The following is an 18,823-nucleotide window of genomic DNA, read 5'->3' as shown; positions in this document are numbered from 1 at the left end:
CGACAGATAAGATCTAAACCAGGCCAGAACTTGTCCGTGTAGACCAATTTAGGTTTCCAATCTCTCCAAAAGAATGTGGTGATCGATGGTATCAAAAGCAGCACTAAGGTCTAGGAGGACAGATGCAGAGCCTCTGTCTGATGCCATTAAAAGGTAATTTACCACCTTCACGAGTGCCGTCTCAGTGCTATGATGGCGTCTAAAACCAGACTGAAGCATTTCGTATACATTGTTTGTTTTCAGGAAGGCAGTGAGTTGCTGCGCTACAGCCTTTTCTAAAATTTTTGAGAGGAATGGAAGATTTGATATAGCCTGATAGTTTTTTATATTTTCTGGGTCAAGGTTTGGCTTTTTCAAGAGAGGCTTTATTACTGCCACTTTTAGTGAGTTTGGTACACATCCGGTGGATAGAGAGCCATTTATTATGTTCAACATAGGAGGGCCAAGCACAGAAAGCAGCTCTTTCAGTAGTTTAGTTGGAAAGGGGTCCAGTATGTAGCTTGAAGGTTTAGAGGCCGTGATTCTTTTTCATCATTGGTTCAAGAGATATAGTACTAAAACACTTGAGTGTCTCCCTTGATCCTGGGTCCTGGCAGAGTTGTGCAGACTCAGGACAACTGAGCTTTGGAGGAATACACAGATTTAAAGAGGAGTCCGTAATTTGCTTTCTAATAATCATGATCTTTTCCTCAAAGTTCATGAATTTATCACTGCTGAAGTGAAAGCCATCCTCTCTTGGGGAATGCTGCTTTTTAGTTAGCTTTGCGAATTGTTCTTATTTTCCTCAATTAAGTTGGAAAAATAGGATGATCGAGCAGCAGTAAGGGCTCTTCTGTACTGCACGGTACTGTCTTTCCAAGCTATTCGGAAGACGTCCAGTTTGGTGTGGCGCCATTTCCGTTGCAATTTTCTGGAAGCTTGCTTCAGAGCTTGGGTATTTTCTCTGTACCAGGGAGCTAGTTTCTTATGAGAAATGTTTTTAGTTTTTAGGGGTGCAACTGCATCTAGGGTATAGCGCAAGGTTAAATTGAGTTCCTCAGTTAGGTGGTTAACTGATTTTTGTCCTCTGGCGTCCTTGGGTAGACAGAGGGAATCTGGAAGGACATCGAGGAATCTTTGTGTTGTCTGTGAATTTATAGCACGACTTTTGATGTTCCTTGGTTGGGGTCTGAGCAGATTATTTGTTGCAATTGCAAACATAATAAAATGGTGGTCCGATAGTCCAGGATTATGAGGAAGAACATTAAGATCCACAACATTTATTCCATGGGACAAAACTAGGTCCAGAGTATGGCTGTGACAGTGAGTGGGTCCAGAGACATGTTGGACAAAACCCACTGAGTCGATGATGGCTCCGAAAGCCTTTTGGAGTGGGTCTGTGGACTTTTCCATGTGAATATTAAAGTCACCAAAGATTAGAATATTATCTGCTATGACTACAAGGTCCGATAGGAATTCAGGGAACTCAATGAGGAACGCTGTATATGGCCCAGGAGGCCTGTAAACAGTAGCTATAAAAAGTGATTGAGTAGGCTGCATAGATTTCATGACTAGAAGCTCAAAAGATGAACATTTGCTATCGTAAATGTTAGCAACACCTCCGCCTTTGCGGGATGCACGGGGGATATGGTCACTAGTGTAGCCAGGAGGTGAGGCCTCATTTAACACAGTAAATTCATCAGGCTTAAGCCATGTTTCAGTCAGGCCAATCACATCAAGATTATGATCAGTGATTAGTTCATTGACTATAACTGCCTTGGAAGTGAGGGATCTAACATTAAGTAGCCCTATTTTGAGATGTGCGGTATCATGATCTCTTTCAATAATGACAGGAATGGAGGTCTTTATCCTAGTGAGATTGCTAAGGCGAACACCGCCATGTTTAGTTTTGCCCAACCTAGGTCGAGGCACAGACACGGACGGTCTCAATGGCAGACTCCACTATGCTGGCTAACAGCCTGCTGCCTGGCCTGCACCCTATTTCATTGTGGAGTTAGAGCCCTGTCTATGTTGGTAGATAAGATGAGGGCACCCCTCCAGCTAGGATGGAGTCCGTCACTCCTCAGCAGGTCAGGTTTGGTCCTGTTTGTGGGTGAGTCCCAGAAAGAGGGCCAATTATCTACAAATTCTATCTTTTGGGAGGGGCAGAAAACAGTTTTCAACCAGCGATTGAGTTGTGAGACTGCTGTAGAGCACATCACTCCCCCTAACTGGGAGGGGGCCAGAGACAATTACTCGATGCCGACACATCTTTCTAGCTGATTTACACGCTGAAGCTATGTCATATCAGATCTTCAACCAAAATGTCATTTTAGCTAAAGGGGACCCAGGTGAACAAATAACACAACAATTGTGTATTTATTTAATCAATAAAGTTATGCAACATCCAATTCCCCAGTGTGAAAAAGTAATTGCCCCCTTGCACTCAATAACTGGTTGTGCCACCTTTAGCTGCAATGACTGCAACCAAATGCTTCTTGTAGTTGTTGATCAGTCTCTCACATCGCTGTGGAGGTATTTTGGCCCACTCTTGCATGCAGAACTGCTTTAACTCAGCGACATTTGTGAGTTTAAGTATGAACTGCTCGTTTCAAGTCCTGCCACGTCTCAATTGGGAATAGATCTGGACTTTGACTAGGCTATTCCAAAACATGTAATTTGTTGCTTATTAACCATTTTCATGTAGACCTAACCTAATTAGGTTTAGGTTAAAGGTCTAACATTCGGTATCAAAAATATGCAAAAATAGAGAATTATAAAGGGGGCGAATACTTTTTCATGGCACTGTATCTGCCTCTGAACCTCACACATATAGTCAGCTTGTTATCTGGTGGTGTTAGTTAGGGTGTGTACCTGTATAATCTGGGACATGGTGTGTTCTCACTCCTAACCACTGCATGTCTGCATATCTGTGTATTTTTGTACTCACAAGACTGAGGCAACTGAGGGGTGGTTCCTCAGACAGATTGGGCCTAGTCCTGGACTAAAGAGAATCTCTGTGGTCAGGAAACTGCCCACATGTTTTTGAAAGTTGTCAAATAAATTAACTAATTCCTTCATCAGTCTGAAGTTGTCGTCAGAGGAGGCTCATGGGAAGGGGGCAGGTCCTCCACAGAGACGGCCGTCATACTCCAGCAGCAAGAGACCTACCACCCCCAAACAGCATCGCCTTAGTGTCGATGCAAACCTGCAAATCCCAGAGGTGCTTCACTCTGCCAGCAAGAGAGACCTGCTCAAAAAGGTACGTCCACAAAAAAACATCTCCTCAGCTTTTCCTCCCCACAATTTGAGTAGGTAGTAGATGCCGCATTTAATTGTAAAGTATACAAAGGAGAATTGCTCAAAAGGTATGCCTCAACACAGGTGCTTCTTAAATAGCACCCTATTACCTTAACGGGATTGATATGACAACAGCCAGTGAAAGTGCAGAGCGCCAAATTCAAACAACAGAAATCTCGTAATTAAAATTCCTCAAACATAGATGTATTTTACACCATTTTAAAGGTAATCTTGTTGTTAATCCCACCAACGTGTCAGATTTCAAATGGACTTTACAGCGAAAGCACCACAAACGATTGATTATGTTAGGTCACAGCCAAGCCACAGAAAAAACTAAAAGCACAAATAGATATAAAATTAATCACTAACCTTTGATCTTCATCAGATGACATTCATAGGACATCATGTTACACAATACATGTATGTTTTGTTCGATAAAGTGCATATTTATATAAAAAAATCTCAGTATACATTGGCGCGTTATGTTCACTAGTTCCAAAAACATCCGGTGATATTGCAGAGAGCCACATCATTAAATGTCAATGAAAATAAAATTGTTAGACATGGAAATATAGATACACTTCTCCTTAAGATTTACCCTGAATGTATACAATTTATACACTCCCTATTATGTGCGACTGTGATTAATACATAGTTGATAGAATTTCTTATATTAAGGATCTGCTTTCCATTTAGTAAAAAGTACTATAGCTGAGGAATTTTTAATTAAAGAGTAACAGTGTGAATGTATATCCCTATGTAAATGCATATCCTGATTTGAACTGTACTAATCTGTTAGAACATTTGATAAAATTACTAAATCTGTATATTTAACCACAACGTTGAATTTAACATGGGGTATTGTGGGAAATGGACTTTCTAACTTCATTGATTATTGAGTAAGGTCCATAATAAAAACGGGGAACGCGATACAATTTGAACATTTCCCACCGGATGAGGCCGTTATTACCTTATTCTCCCGTGTCCAATTGAATAATTACTGTTTCAGAGTGACCAGTATATTAATAAGGATAATAGAAAAATGAAACCTCAAAATATAAAGTATATTCCTATTTAAACTTACCCCAGAAGACAGATAACTGCTCATTTTTATAATTTAAATTGAGGATTCCAAATTTTGTTGATACATAGCTAAGGTTTTTGGTAAATAAATACTTTATAGGATTTAATACGATACGATAGAGGTAGGTAGGAGGTAGAGAAGGTATTAAAAACACTTAATGCAACCGCTGTGTCAGATTTCAAAAAAGCTTTACGGAAAAAGCAAACCATGCAATAATGTGAGTACAGCTTTCAGACAACAAAGCAGCCAAAAAGTTATCTGCCATATTGGGTAGTCAACATTAGTCATAAATAGCATTATAAATATTCACTTACCTTTGATCTTCATCAGAATGCACTCCCAGGAATCCCAGTTCCACAATAAAGGTTTGAACATAAATGGACATTATAAAACAAATCAAAGAGCTACTTTTGTTAGCATGTTTGTTAAACAAATCCAAAGTCATGAAGCGCGTTCCCTATTTGCAGACTAAATGCCAAAAAGTTCCGTTACTGTCTGTAGAAACATGTCAAACGATGTATATAATCAATCTTCAGGATGTTTTTAACATAAAACTTCAATAATATTCCAACCAGAGAATTCCTTTTGTCTTCAGAAAAGCAAAGGAACGCAGCTACCTCATGTGAAATGCGAGTGACTGCTGGCAGACCTCTGACTCATTCCTCTCTCATTCGGTCCCACTTCACAGTAGAATCCTCAAACAAGTTTCTAAAGACAGTTGATATCTAGTGGAAGCCTTAGGAAGTGCAACAACCAATACCCCACTGTGTATTCAATAAGGGCTGGGTTGAAAATCGACCAACCTCAGATTTCCCACTTCCTGTTTGGATTTCTTCTCAGGTTTTTGCCTGCCATTTGAGTTCTGTTATACTCACAGACATCATTCAAACAGTTTTAGAAACTTCAGTGTTTTCTATCCTACACTAATAATAACATGCATATATTAGCAACTGGGACTGAGGAGCAGGCAGTTTACTCTGGGCACCTTTCATCCAAGCTACTCAATACTTCCCCTGCAGCCATAAGAAGTTAAGTCTTAAATCTCCATCACATTTTTTGTGTTTCCATATTGTGCCGCTGCTTAATTGTTCCCACCATGGCACATTTTGTAATTTCAAAAAAATAATACTTGAGGTGCACTTTCAAGATGTTTGTTTTTTTGGTTCGAATGCCATTATTTGGTTGACAGCAATGTTCATTAACCTGCTTCCTGCAATGAAAGTATCTGCCCTGTCCCTGTTTCGCTGCTGGCTCTCACTCCCACCCCCCTTTGCACATGGCGTGAAGGGAGAGATGCAATTCTGATAAGCGACAGCATACTGACATGACAGTTGAGCTACATTTTGAAATGTAATTGCGAGCAAGAACGTTTCTAAAACAAACTGTACTGTTGCTGTTTTCAAAAGGAGGAGTCTCTGCTTAATGTGAGTAGCAATTATTTCTTAACTGTCAACAAAGGAAATAACACCACTTTGCAAACCGTGTAGTTGATGATACGGAGCAATCCATTTGTGTTGAATTGGCCTACATCGAGTAGCCTATATAGGCCTACCTATGGAACGTTTTTATAGGATTACATTTACTGTTAGATCAATTTCATTGCCATCAAGCAATAGAGTTAGCAATTTAGATCATGTGTTTTGAGTTTCCACTTCCTCAGTTGGTAAATCATGTAGCATAGGCCCTACAGGCAGCCTTCGGCCAGGGAACTAGATTCAGCCGCTGGACAATTTGTCGAAGCTAACTGAAAATAATTTGTACACTGCCAATTGACAACAACTAAGCCCCAAAATAGATTGTACTGTAAAATAACGATTTCATACCTTGATCACATTTGTTTTGTGGGAATACATATTTCCTAAATAAAATGTGTTTTTAGCTGAATCCCTGATGATTTTAGTATTTTTGTCCAAAACACATGCAAGCAAAAGCATTTCTAAAGAGCCCAAAATATCTGATTGTTCTGGATCCCATTTAGACATGTTGCACATCAAAATATCCAGCATTCCCTGAACCTGTTCCACTAATGCGAGAGCACCTTTCTTTGCCATATGGACACACTGATATACCATGATTATTGGCATCTGAATGGCCTAAATGAGCGCATGGAACTCAGATGGCTAATGCAGCCGTTGGCCTATAACTTCCATTATCAACTAAGTAAAAGTAGCCTACATAAAGCCGTCAAATAAATAATACAAAATATACTGAGGAAAATTTCACTTTCAATCACATTTATCTCTACTCAGCCTGTTTGAATCCCTTTCTATCTGTCTTGACTTGAGTTATTGCTAGTGAAGTGCAACATTGTGTCAACTGGATCTGTCCTGTAGCTATCTCTTGCGAGCTTGCAACATTTTATTAACTAGCCTTATTCTGGTCCCAGAGTTTCCCATGCCATTGAGCACTGGACAAACATCTGTTTTTGCGCAAGGGAAAGTTGTATTTTATGACAGTTCCATTGGATATATGTGATCATTAGATTATATTTTACTTTTTCACACAGGGATTTGGTGGTTATCGGGGAGATTTTTGGGAAGATTTTTCAAATAGACCTACTGTGAGAAACTATTAGGCCATTCGCAATGGCTGTAAAAAATAAAATAATACGATTTTGTTGACTTACTGTGTGAGGTGAAGAAAATATTACTGAAAAGTTTATTAGTGGTGAACATGATGATCAGAAATCAAACATCCCAAATGGGCACAAACCTAGAATTGCGCGCAGCAGGCCAGCTAGGCTACTTCTATGCTTGCTCAGGCGTGTGTGTGCTCCCTCAACATTAACATGACAGAGAAACCTAACCCATGCTCATTGCTCACATGGAGCACTCCAAACAAGACAATTAAAACATTTACAACTCATAAATTATTATGAAATAAATCAAAACTTGTTTCTCAAGTGTAGAAGGTTGTGAACTCGGCAAACAACGTTTCCACTCTGAGAATGGTAAATGACTGTAGGCCTAATTTATTAAGTGAAAAAATGTATGTAGCCAAATGACCGGGATTAACAGTTCCGGTACATTTACTACTAGTGACAAATGTAATAGGGATTTAAAAATTTAAAAAAATTTATGAAAATAAAAACGATCAAAGAGCAAACGATTCACATGAAACAATGAACCCACAAGAATTGTCGGGAGACAGCTGAGTGGATGCATTCTGAAGAGACGCCGATAGGCTATCTTTGCCACAAACCCCTTCCCTTTTCAACATTTAAAATTATTTTTAAGACACATTATCTTCCCACATTTTAATGCTTTTCACTGACCGCCGCAACTCAAATCAGCTAGGCATTTTGCCATGCGTGCTGTCTAATGACACTTCCTCATGATGTTTCTTTCGTGTTTAATTGGTTGTCCAGAAGCCAAATGCATAATCCTAGTCATATTAGCAACCCTTCATCCTAGTTGTTGCATCTTTAGAGTAACCTCAAATTTAGAAATAGGGTGTTTACCGCTGTCATACTGCTTGCTTCATGTGCGCTGTTAATGTTTTCCCTTTTTCCTGCGAATTGCAGTTTGCCATTTTTATTTTTTTTGTTAAAATGAATTACCAGAAGTGTGATTTGTGTCATTCTGAGCAGCGTGGGTGGATGCTCTAATGAGTAACACACCCAATGCAGATGTGTCTGGTACATTTCTCTCATGGCCGCTATATTGAAATCTTTCCGGTCACGTTGTCCAGGGCAACATTTCCTAAAGGAAACACTGGTGTAGACTTTTGTTCCAGCTCTACTCTCACGTCAGATTCTACAAATCAACTGCTCAACAGGACCTTGTTATGCTGACTCGGGTGTGTTTTAAGCAGTGCTGATCAAAAGCCTGCACACCCAGTGACCTAGCTCTCCAGATGGAGAGTTGATCACGTGTTTTATACAGTAACCGTGCTGTATATTTGACTAACTTCTGATGGGCAGATGGGACGGAAGCGTCCGAACATCCGGTGAAATTGCAGAGCGCCAAATTTAAAAATACAGAAATGGTCAAATTGAACATTCATAAAAATACAAGTGTTATACATCGGCTTAAAGATTAACTTCTTGTTAATCCAGCCGCTGTGTCAGATTTCAAAAAGGCTTTATGGCAAAAACGTATCATGCGATTTATCTGAGGACAGCGCCCAGTTTACAAAAGCATACAAACATTTTACAACCAAGTTTAGGAATTACAAAACTCAGAAATAGCGATAAAATTAATCACTTACCTTTGATCTTCATATGGTTGCAGTCACGAGTCCCTGTTACACAAATGTTTGTTTTGTTCGATAAAGTCCCTCTATGTCCCAAAAACACTTTTTTGGGGGCTCGTTTTGTTCAGTAATCCACTGGCCTAAAGGCGGTCAATACATGCAGACGAATACATCCTGATAGTACCGGTGAAGTTTGTAGAAACATGTCAAACAATGTTTATAATTAATCCTCAGGTTGTCTATTGCCTAAATATTTGATAATATTTCAACCAGACAATAGCGTCTTCAATAGAAAGGAAAAACAACGAATGGCGCGCAATCGGTCATGCGCGCAAACTAGCTCTGGTTCATTCTAGAGTCCACTGAAAGAATGGTCTCATTCTTCCTCATTTTTCAGAATACAAGCCTGAAACAATGTCTAAAGACTGTTGACATCTAGTGAAAGCTATAGGAACTGCAATCTGGGTCATAACCATTTAGAAATAGAAAAAACCCACATCAAAAATATCCCACTTCCTAGATGGATTTTCCTCAGGTTTTTCCCTGCCATATCAGTTCTGTTATACTCGCAGACATTATTTTTAACAGTTTTGGAAACTTTAGTGTTTTCTATCCAATACTACCATGCATATGCATATCCTATCTTCTGGGCCTGAGTAACAGGGAGTTTACATTGGGCACCTCATTCATCCAAAATACTGCCCCTACCCAAGAGGTTAAGGCATTTTTTCACTGTAGTATTGTTATGATATTGAGTATTATTATACTAAGCTGGCATTGGTATGAAGCCACAATTCTGATACTTCATTTGTGGTCTAGTTATTGATTAGCTCATCGGGTTAGCCTAAACAAATGCAGATGGGCAACCCGACCCCATGCTTCAGCCATCTATAGCCAAGCCACTATGCTGCTACAGGAGAATGCTCATTGCTAAAATGGTACACCTGCCCAATAATGAGCCATACAGGCCTTTGAAAGAGCTAACATGCGCTCATTTCTGGAGAGGAATCTTAGCAGGGGTGTGGTACGTGCACATTTCAACATTTGTATTAAATTGGGAGAAAGTAAACTTAATCTACTAGATAACTTGATCTTCTTCTTCCCTTTCTCCCTGTAGGCCAGTAAGCATCTGGAGAACGGAGAGATCAGCCATGATGACTTCCTGAATGTGGCTCACCAGATCAAGCAGCTGTTCCAGTACCAGGAAGAGAAGCAGCGAGGAGGAGACTCCTGGGAGGGCTCCAGTGAGGATGGTCACGGACACGCCCACCCACACCACCTCCCACCAACCAGGAAGAAGCCCCTGCTGGCCACACCCACAGGGGGAGTGTCCTCCGGGGCGGACTTGTCCGACGCAGAGCTCACCTACTATGAACACAAGTCCAAGCTGAGGAGGACCCAGGTGATGCTGTGGCAGCAGGAGCAAGGAGGGGAGGGCTGGGACGGAGAGGACAGCCAGGAGGAGGTAGAGGGGGTGCTGGGGAGGCCCGGGGAGGGCCCTGGGGGTGCCAAGACTGAGGTTAACAGGGAGACTAACGCCCTTCCTTCAGGGATGAAGTTCACCAGGCTTCCTAAGGACAGGCTGAAGGAGGTAGAGGAGGAGCAGCCCACCCCAGCAGCCATCATCCAGGAGTACAGCCACGGGAACGAGTTCCCCAGGCTCAAGTCTCTGCCAGGGCTACGCTTCAGGAGGATACAAGACCCCAGGGAGTCCACCGCCACTGACAGACTCAAAGGCAAGTGGAGTTTCATGTCTAATGATGGGACTAATTTATGAATTAATTTTGTTATACGCACACATGGTTGGACACCCAAGCCAAGGGAATATATTATGAATCAGAAGTATGTCTGTAAATGCAGTGCTTTATGACTTAGTTTGATTACTATCCGATGATAAATGGTTCCCGTTTTCATTTAGTAATTGTTTTTATTTCTTAGCTGGTGAAAGAGAGCGAAACTCCCCCCTCAGTGAGCGGCTGCCCAATCACAGACCACCGTACGATGAGAGGGAGGAGCCTAAGAGCGGCTACAATGCCCCTCCCAGGCGGTACGGAGGAGGTCCGCTGTCTGAAGACCATGCTGTCAAACCTCCGTACCCCCGTTACGATGACCCTCGCAAACACGACCGCATCCCCCCCAAACCCCCCAGCGGCCCGGTGCTCCAGAACTCAGTCAGCCTGGCACTGGACGGCCCCATTAGGAAGTCCCCGGTTCCTTTACCGGTACCAGCATACGAGCGGGAGCGCCTGTCCCCGTTACAGCAGATGGACGCGGCAGAGATGAGCCCTGTCCCGCGCTTTGAGAGCCCCAACAGCGAGCACTCGTGTGACGAAGGGCCCCTGGACACCCCCCCTCTACCCAGACCCCACCACCCAGGAGGACCCCCCCGTGGGCCCGTGCTCTCCTCAGTACGCAGCAAACACGTTGAGTCTCCAGGACACACCCCTCCTCACGCCGCAGATGGCCCCCAGAGATACGACGGTGGTCCTAAAGGAGGACCACCTTCGCCACGCTATGACGGACCCCACAAGGGCACTCAGTACGACGGGCCTGGTCACATAGGTCAGCCTGGCAGGCCTCACCCTGGGGGCCGTTACGAGGGCGTCCAGGGGCCCGGTAGGTACGATGGACCAGGGTGCTCCTCACACGGCCCATCAAGGTATGATGGGCCCTACCCTCAGGGCCCCGGCAGGTTTGACGGCCCCGCTCTTCATAAAGGACCAGAGAAGTTTGACGGACCAGGAAGATACGACGGCCCCTCCATGCCTCACGTTCCAATGAGAGGGGACCCACAAGGCATTGGGGGAAGGTTTGACGGCGGCCCACCGCCTCCGCAGCAAGGTAGGCTATCGGGGCGATATGACGGTAGATTTGACGGACAGGGGCCTGGGCCAATGCGTTTTGACGGCCCCATGCAGTCCAACCGCTTCGATGGTCCAATGAACTTCAACAGCTCCCACATGCAGCCCGGCCCTGGAAGGTTCGAAGGACTAATGAGGTTCCAGCAAGGCCCCATGAGATTCGACGGCGCTCCTAACCAGCCAGGCCCGATGCGTTTCGATGGCCCAGGGAACCCCTCCACCCCAATGGGCCAGCCCGGCCCCATGCGCTACGACCCCCTGCCCTCTCTGCCCCCCCAGGGCATGCCCCCACGCTTTGACTGCCCCTCCGGCCAGCAGGTGTCTCCCAGGTACCACACCACTCCCAACCTGCAGCCCCCGCTGCGGCCACTAGGGACACCCATGTACGACCCAGTCAACCCCGGAGGCCCCCAGCAGTTCCAGACGTTCTCAGTGCAACAGAACGTGGTGGGCCAACAGGGGGCTAACTTCACGGTGTCTCCCGTCCCTGTGTCCCAGGCTGGGTTCAACAACTCCTACGTCAGACCTCCGTTCTACACCCCTGGTGTGCCTCTGCCACCGGCAGGGAACATGCAGCAGCCGGTGAGAACCTCTTCTTGATTTAGGACATAGGGGATGAGTCCCAAATGTCACTCTATTCCCTATTTATTTCACCACTTTTGACCTGGGTGCTATTTGGGACGTACACCACATAGTGATTATCAGAAAGGTCAAGAAGGTTGAAAAGTACAATAGACTTGAATGATTTCATCAATTGAGAAGATTTCATATTTGTGTTTGTACGTGCACGTATGTATGTATCGTTTGGTGTCTTTGTGTGGTTAGTGTTTTATTAGGCTCACACTTTTATGCACTAATGCTACTCTGTCACCATAGTCAACACATAGCTATCGCAACGCACAGCACTGCTCTAACCTAAACCGCATTCAATCATACATTCACTTTTTACGCCATCACATTCATACACTTTAACTGTTCTGCTTATATTCTATATTTATGTTCTATAAATAATGGGGCCAATGGGTGACATTGGGATACAAATTTCAGTTTGAAACTAAAATAATATTAAAAAAAATCATATGCAAATTAGCCCTTCACTTATACAACAGGATTATGCATCCTTGAATTTGACTTGCCAGTGTGTCTATGCACCCTGCTTGAAGCACAATTGTAATTTTCAAGGACCTCAATGTTATATAATTGTATAATTTATGGAAATGTTCATATCTAGGCCTAATATAGAACCCCCCCCCCGCATGCAAAAAGTGTCAGTAGGCCATTACCATTTTAAGAGTAAATGTTTAGGGCTTGCCAATGCATTGATATTATAATTATTACATTGTAAAATATGTGAGAATGTGCACATTGCCTGGTTAAGTAGATTGGACGCAACATTGAATCTCATCCTCATAATAAGCGCACACGGATTTACTGCAACAGAGTAGCGCAGCACCCTTTAGCGGGAAACAAACTGATGTGGACACATCTGTCACAAAAACTGATAAATGAAATCACAGATAATTATAAGGGAGTAGAAGTACATAAATTGACTACAATAATTACTATAACTATAGAACTCACTGAACAGACGGAGACCTAAAAAAAAATCTGAATGGTTAGTCCTCTGGGTTTTGCCTGCTACATAAGTTCTGTTATACTCAGACATGATTCAATCCGTTTTAGATACTTCAGTGTTTTCTATCTAAATCTACTAATAATATGCATATCTTATATTCTTGGCATGAGTAGCGGGAAGTTGAAATTGGGCACACTATTTATCCAAAAGTGAAAATGCTGCCCCCAATACCTTAAGAAGTTAACTAGTGATTATGATTGTTTTTTATAAGATACGTTTAATGCTAGCTAGCAACTTACCTTGGCTTACTGCAATCGCGTAACAGTCTCCTTGTGGAGTGCAACGAGAGAGAAGCAGGTCGTTATTGCGTTGGACTAGTTAACTGTAAGGTTGCAAGATTGGATCCCCCGAGTTGACAAGGTGAAAATCTGTCGTTCTGCCCCTGAACAAGGCAGTTAACCCACCATTCCTAGGCCTTCATTGAAAATAAGAATGTGTTCTTAACTGACTTGCCTAGTTAAATAAAGGTATAAAAATAGTCACATCGGTGCCCAAAAATACCGATTTCCGATTGTTATGAAAACTTGAAAATCGGTCATTGCAATTAATCGGTCAACCTCTAGTACGTACAGTCACTGTGGGGACAACGTCATCGATGCATTTATTGATGAAGCCAGTGACTGATGTGGTGTACTCCTCAATGCCATTCGGAAGAATCCCGTAACATATTCCAGTCTGTGCTAGCAAAACAGTCCTGTAGCTTTGCAAGCCCCTTATATTTCTTTAAATTGCAGGTCTAACATGGGAAGCTAAATATATTTGTCATGTTATTTCATTACCTGATCATATTTTGAATAAGCCCACTAGGCTATGTTTTTTTATATCCTGAATAATTTTTTGGGATAGCATTGGGTGTTGTTCAGTGGTCTATTCTACACAATTGAGCACAGTAGACTGTGTCCAATCCGAGGCATGAAAACATGAACTCGTTGCTTTTTCTGTTAAATCTGATGGTCAAGCAGACTATACCAGATGATCAACATCGATTTGCTAGGGATGTTTTATCCAATGTGGATCCAGTCACAATTATCTTCACCGGCGTAACAAATGAGACTGAAATATTCTGGAAATTCCTCAACATTTTTTCCCCCCAGCACTTCAGCTGTTGCATTGCATGCATTATCATAACAGATGTTTGTCACTTGACTATCATTCGGAACATTTCTTCCTGGATCAGATTATCACGATTTAATTAATCTCCCGAGTGGCGCATCAGTTTAAGGCACTTTATTACTACAGACCCTGGTTCGTTCCCAGGCTGTGTCACAACTGTCCGTGATCGGGAGTCCCATAAGGCGGCGCACAATTGGCACAGCGTCACCCAGGTTCTGGTAGGCCACCATTGTGAATAAGAATTTGTTCTTAACTGACTTGCCTAGTTAAATTAAGGTTAAATAAAAAATCAGCTGGACGCCAAATGCGCATCCAACAATGATCACATCTATTTAGGTAAGGTGACTTTTGGTTAGAAGCCTTCGATTTTGCAATGTGAACATTATTTTCGATTTGTGTGCACATGAAGAAAAACAGTTTTCACCCCGTAACAACATGAGACATGAAATATTACACTGCATTTCTGAGATCTCTATACTAAAAACGGTCTGACAGCTAGATTCAGGATTCTTACAGGGTTCAAGTTCGAGGTCTAATTTAACTTGATGCTTAATATATGGTGTAGCAACTGCCATTAATCCACAGACACAAGTAATGTATTATGTCACGTTTTATGATGGATAAATCCGTCAAGACGCCAACCATGATAAAGGGTTAATTATACATAGCTACGATTCCCCTTGTATCTTAATGTAATGGCATGGGGGGGAAATCCTATGCGTTTTTATCAATGGCTTATCAACAGCTGTAACATGTTGTCCAGTGAAAGAAATCCTCACTGGTGCCCTACTTTATAGAAATAAACAAATAGTTTATAGATATAAACAAAATGGTGAAACTCCATCTGATGCACTAAAGGTAATTCGCTCCCATTCAGTTCATAAATGAGCATAAAAATGTATTGGATGGGGCTTCACCAAAGTCCTCCACTGATATAGAACAAAATATTTTGGCTCATTCTGTATTAGTTACCACCCACAGTGGGTTCTCATTACGGTGAAATGTAGCTTGGTGAAGCACTTCATAACAATTAAAGAGTCACATCATTCATATATTGAACAGAACAATTCATTGGATGGAGAGTGTTCCTCCCAGCTAAAGCTTCAACTATAGTTTTCACCTCTGCAATCTTGAATCTCTTAAACTTCATAATATGGAGCGTGACCGAAGTCCTTACTCTACTGAGGCTTTGCTTACAATTATTTTCTCTAAGCAGGCCCTGATATCCTAATGCCAAATGAACATCTTATATTTAACTCAAACGCCAGATGTGCTCGGGAGGGAGAGGACTGGATACAAGCTATTTAGGTCAGTTGAAGGCTAAATGTCTGTTTTGTCCTTGTTCCAGATGAATATGCTTTCTAACCTTGGCCAGCCCTTCATCCCTCCCAGCACAGTGCCTTTCAACCAGCCTGGTAAGATCATGTTCACTTTTTTATTTCACCGAGATCTACTTTCGGTTCTCAATGTTGTTGTTTGATAAAGGGTTCTTTATTTCATGTTACAGCATTTGGTATCATGATAGTCTTTCATCCTCTGCATTTTGAAGGGATTCATCTTTATAAATCTGTGAGAGATCTGGATGACTTAAAAACAAAAACATGGACATTCTTAATGTAAAAAGCATTTTAGTCCAGGAGTGCTTAATCTGGGTCTGTGAAACTGGCCTTCTGAGATCAGATGAATCGCATGTCCAGTATGAGTACCTATTGCTGTAAATCCGTCACTGGGTAAGGATCAAATCAAGTTTGTCATGTACAGCGTAGTGTACGCAGTACAATTAACTGCTTACTTGAAAACACTCCTCTCAAACAGTGCAACAGATCTAAAATATTCAATGAAAATAAAGTAAAGAGGGGGAAAAAACACACAATACAAGTGTTTGGTAATTGCTTTATGTCAGTTGATTTCTGGTTTGTCATTCTTCACCAGCTCCCCAGTTTCCTCCTCCAGAGAGTCACTTTGGGCAGGTAGATGTAAACGACCTGCTGTCCAAGCTCATTTCCACCGGCATCATCTCTACCGGAGGCATCAAACCAGCTCAGAGTACAGACACTGCTGCAGCACACAGCGGTACAGAGTCAGCCGCCACCCAACCGACCCCTCCCATGGTAGAAGAGGAGGAAGAGGAAGAGCAGGAGGAGGATGAGAATGTCCCAGACCTCACCGGCTTCGTCATCGAAGACATGAAACAGTACGTTTGCTGAAATGCACCATGCTGGTCTGATTATGAAGATGTCAATCTACCATTGACATCAATGAATGCTTCACTCTAGTTATTTATGCATGAGAATTCTCTAGTTATGCTTTGTCCAGTGATCCTCTGAGTTAGATAAATCAAATGTATGGTCCACATCTGTTCATAAAATGGTAATGTATTTGTCTTTATATGTCAAATGTATGACTATTAACCACTGGTTCTGTTTGTCCCTTTCCCCAGGCGCTATGACAGCGTGGTGACTAAGCTGTACACAGGGATCCAGTGTTACTCCTGCGGCATGCGTTTCACCGCCTCTCAGACAGACGTCTACGCTGACCACCTGGACTGGCACTACCGGCTGAACCGTTCCGAGAAAGACATCAGCAAGAAGGTCACCCACCGCCGCTGGTACTACAGCCTCACGGTAAGAGAGATGGACACGCACACACTCTCACCTTGTGTCTGAGCCACCACAGCTAGAACTACCTCATTGTAAAACCATTACCTTCTACCCCAATATGAACAATACCCACTCATACTCACTTTTTTACAATGAAAATGATTAGTTATTGCCTTGTAATAAAAAGCTGATCATGTTTTATCAAATTCTTTCTAACCCTTGCCCATCATCTGTCTCTTCCCTGTCCTCAGGACTGGATAGAGTTTGAGGAGATAGCGGACCTGGAGGAGCGGGCCAAGAGCCTGTTCTTTGAGAAGGTTAATGAGGAGGTAGTGCAGAAGACCCAGGAGGCCGCCAAGGAGAAGGAGTTCCAGAGTGTTAAAGCAGCTGCAGATGTGGTGGATGAGGTGGGTAGCAACATACTTCTGGTCATATAGTGTATGTGGACACCTGCTTGTCGAACATCTCATTCCAAAATCACAGGCCGTTTGCTTCCATTCAGTGATGGAAGTGATTTAGGCCTGGCTCGCAGTCAGCGTTCCAATTCATCCCAAAGATGTTCGATGGGGTTGAGGTCAGGGCTCTGTGCAGGCCAGTCAAGTTCTTCCACACCGATCTCGACAAACCATTTCTGTATGGAACTCGCTTTGTGCACGTGGGCATTGTCATGCTAAAACAGGAAAGGGCCTTCCCCAAACTGTTGCCATGAAGTTGGAAGCACAGAATCACCTAGAATGTCATTGTATGCTGTATCGTTAAGATTTCCCTTCACTGGAACTAATGGGCCTAGCCCGAACCATGAAAAACAGCCCCAGACCATTATTCCTCCTCCCTACGTGCTTCAGCACTCGGCGGTCCCATTCTGTGAGCTTGTGTGCCTACCACTTCGCGGCTGAGCCGTTTTTGCTCCTAGACGTTTCCACTTCACAATAACAGCACTTACAGTTGACCGGGGCGGCTCTAGCAGGGCAGAAATTTGATGAACTAACTTGTTGCAAAGGTTGCACCGTCATAGGATCCCATGTTAAGTCACTGAGCTTTTCAGTAAGGCCATTCTACTGCCAATTTTTGTCTATGGAGATTGCATGGCTGTATGGTCGATTTTATACACTTTTCAGCTAGTGTGATGCATTTTTGGCCAATATAATATCCAATACTTTCCTTGACAACAAAAAAACCGATACCGATATTAAAAATATTAGGGACCTTTTAAGCATTCTAGTACAGTAAATAGTTAACACAGACACATGGACGCAGGGGTCTCAGGCACATCTCGGTGCAAGAGGCGCTACTACAGTCCCTGGTTCGAATCCAGGCTGTATCACATCCGGCCGTGATTTGGAGACCCATAGGGCGGCACGCAATTGGCCCAGTGTCGTCTGGGGTAGGCGGTCATTGTAAATAAGAATTTGTTCTTAACTGACTTGCCTAGTTAAATAAAGGTTACATACCACACTGACCAAAAAGTTATTTTGTTGGCATTTATGTATGTTTCCATTACCAGTAAAACATAATCAAAACCTATTTCTTTCACTTACTTGCTGTGCTGTTTCAGTTGTTTCATTCTCAACCAGGAATTCTATGGAACGCCGTTTGGGTCTTTGGTGTCAAGAAAGATACAAATAACACTATTTGACCAGTCAGGACCCGAATATGACTGCACGTCACATAATAATTTAACACGTTCGTGAATTTTTTACGTAGTTATTACACATTGATTACATTATCACTCGTATTTCATATGTCACAACGATTAATCGATACACATGCTATGATGTTGGTAAAGTTGTCTCAGCACCTACAGTGCTGGTCATAAAAGAAAGCTAGCTAGCTCATTGATGCAAACAATGTTCTTCCCCAAAAACATAGCAAAAAAACTATCTGTTTCAGTAGTTATAGTTACCTAGCTAACTATATAGCTAGGTGTCATCTAAAATAACCCTACTTTATAGTATTTGATTAATGGTGGTCGGACCCATCTATGTGAACCTAGCCACAATAAGAATTAGCCACTATAGTGGACTTTGCGGTTAGCCTTCAAAATAAAAGTATGTAA

General features: G+C 42.6%; 1 protein-coding gene across 2 annotated transcripts in view; it reads left to right on the top strand.

Moving 5' to 3' along the window:
* Positions 1 to 18,823, top strand: part of pcf11 (PCF11 cleavage and polyadenylation factor subunit) — a 30,821-nt gene that overhangs the window by 7,374 nt on the left and 4,624 nt on the right. For both annotated transcript variants that reach the window (XM_021563253.3, XM_021563252.3), the window contains exons 6-12: positions 3,064 to 3,241; positions 9,675 to 10,293; positions 10,496 to 12,000; positions 15,516 to 15,582; positions 16,100 to 16,361; positions 16,608 to 16,791; positions 17,019 to 17,174. In XM_021563253.3, the coding sequence (XP_021418928.3) occupies positions 3,064 to 3,241; positions 9,675 to 10,293; positions 10,496 to 12,000; positions 15,516 to 15,582; positions 16,100 to 16,361; positions 16,608 to 16,791; positions 17,019 to 17,174 (2,971 nt within the window). The remainder of the gene's footprint in view (positions 1 to 3,063; positions 3,242 to 9,674; positions 10,294 to 10,495; positions 12,001 to 15,515; positions 15,583 to 16,099; positions 16,362 to 16,607; positions 16,792 to 17,018; positions 17,175 to 18,823) is intronic.

This window comes from Oncorhynchus mykiss, chromosome 15, assembly GCF_057628025.1.
Source record: "Oncorhynchus mykiss isolate SJ-2025 chromosome 15, ASM5762802v1, whole genome shotgun sequence".
Classification (NCBI taxonomy): Eukaryota; Metazoa; Chordata; class Actinopteri; order Salmoniformes; family Salmonidae; genus Oncorhynchus; species Oncorhynchus mykiss.
This window is presented reverse-complemented; position numbering and strand designations above follow the sequence as displayed.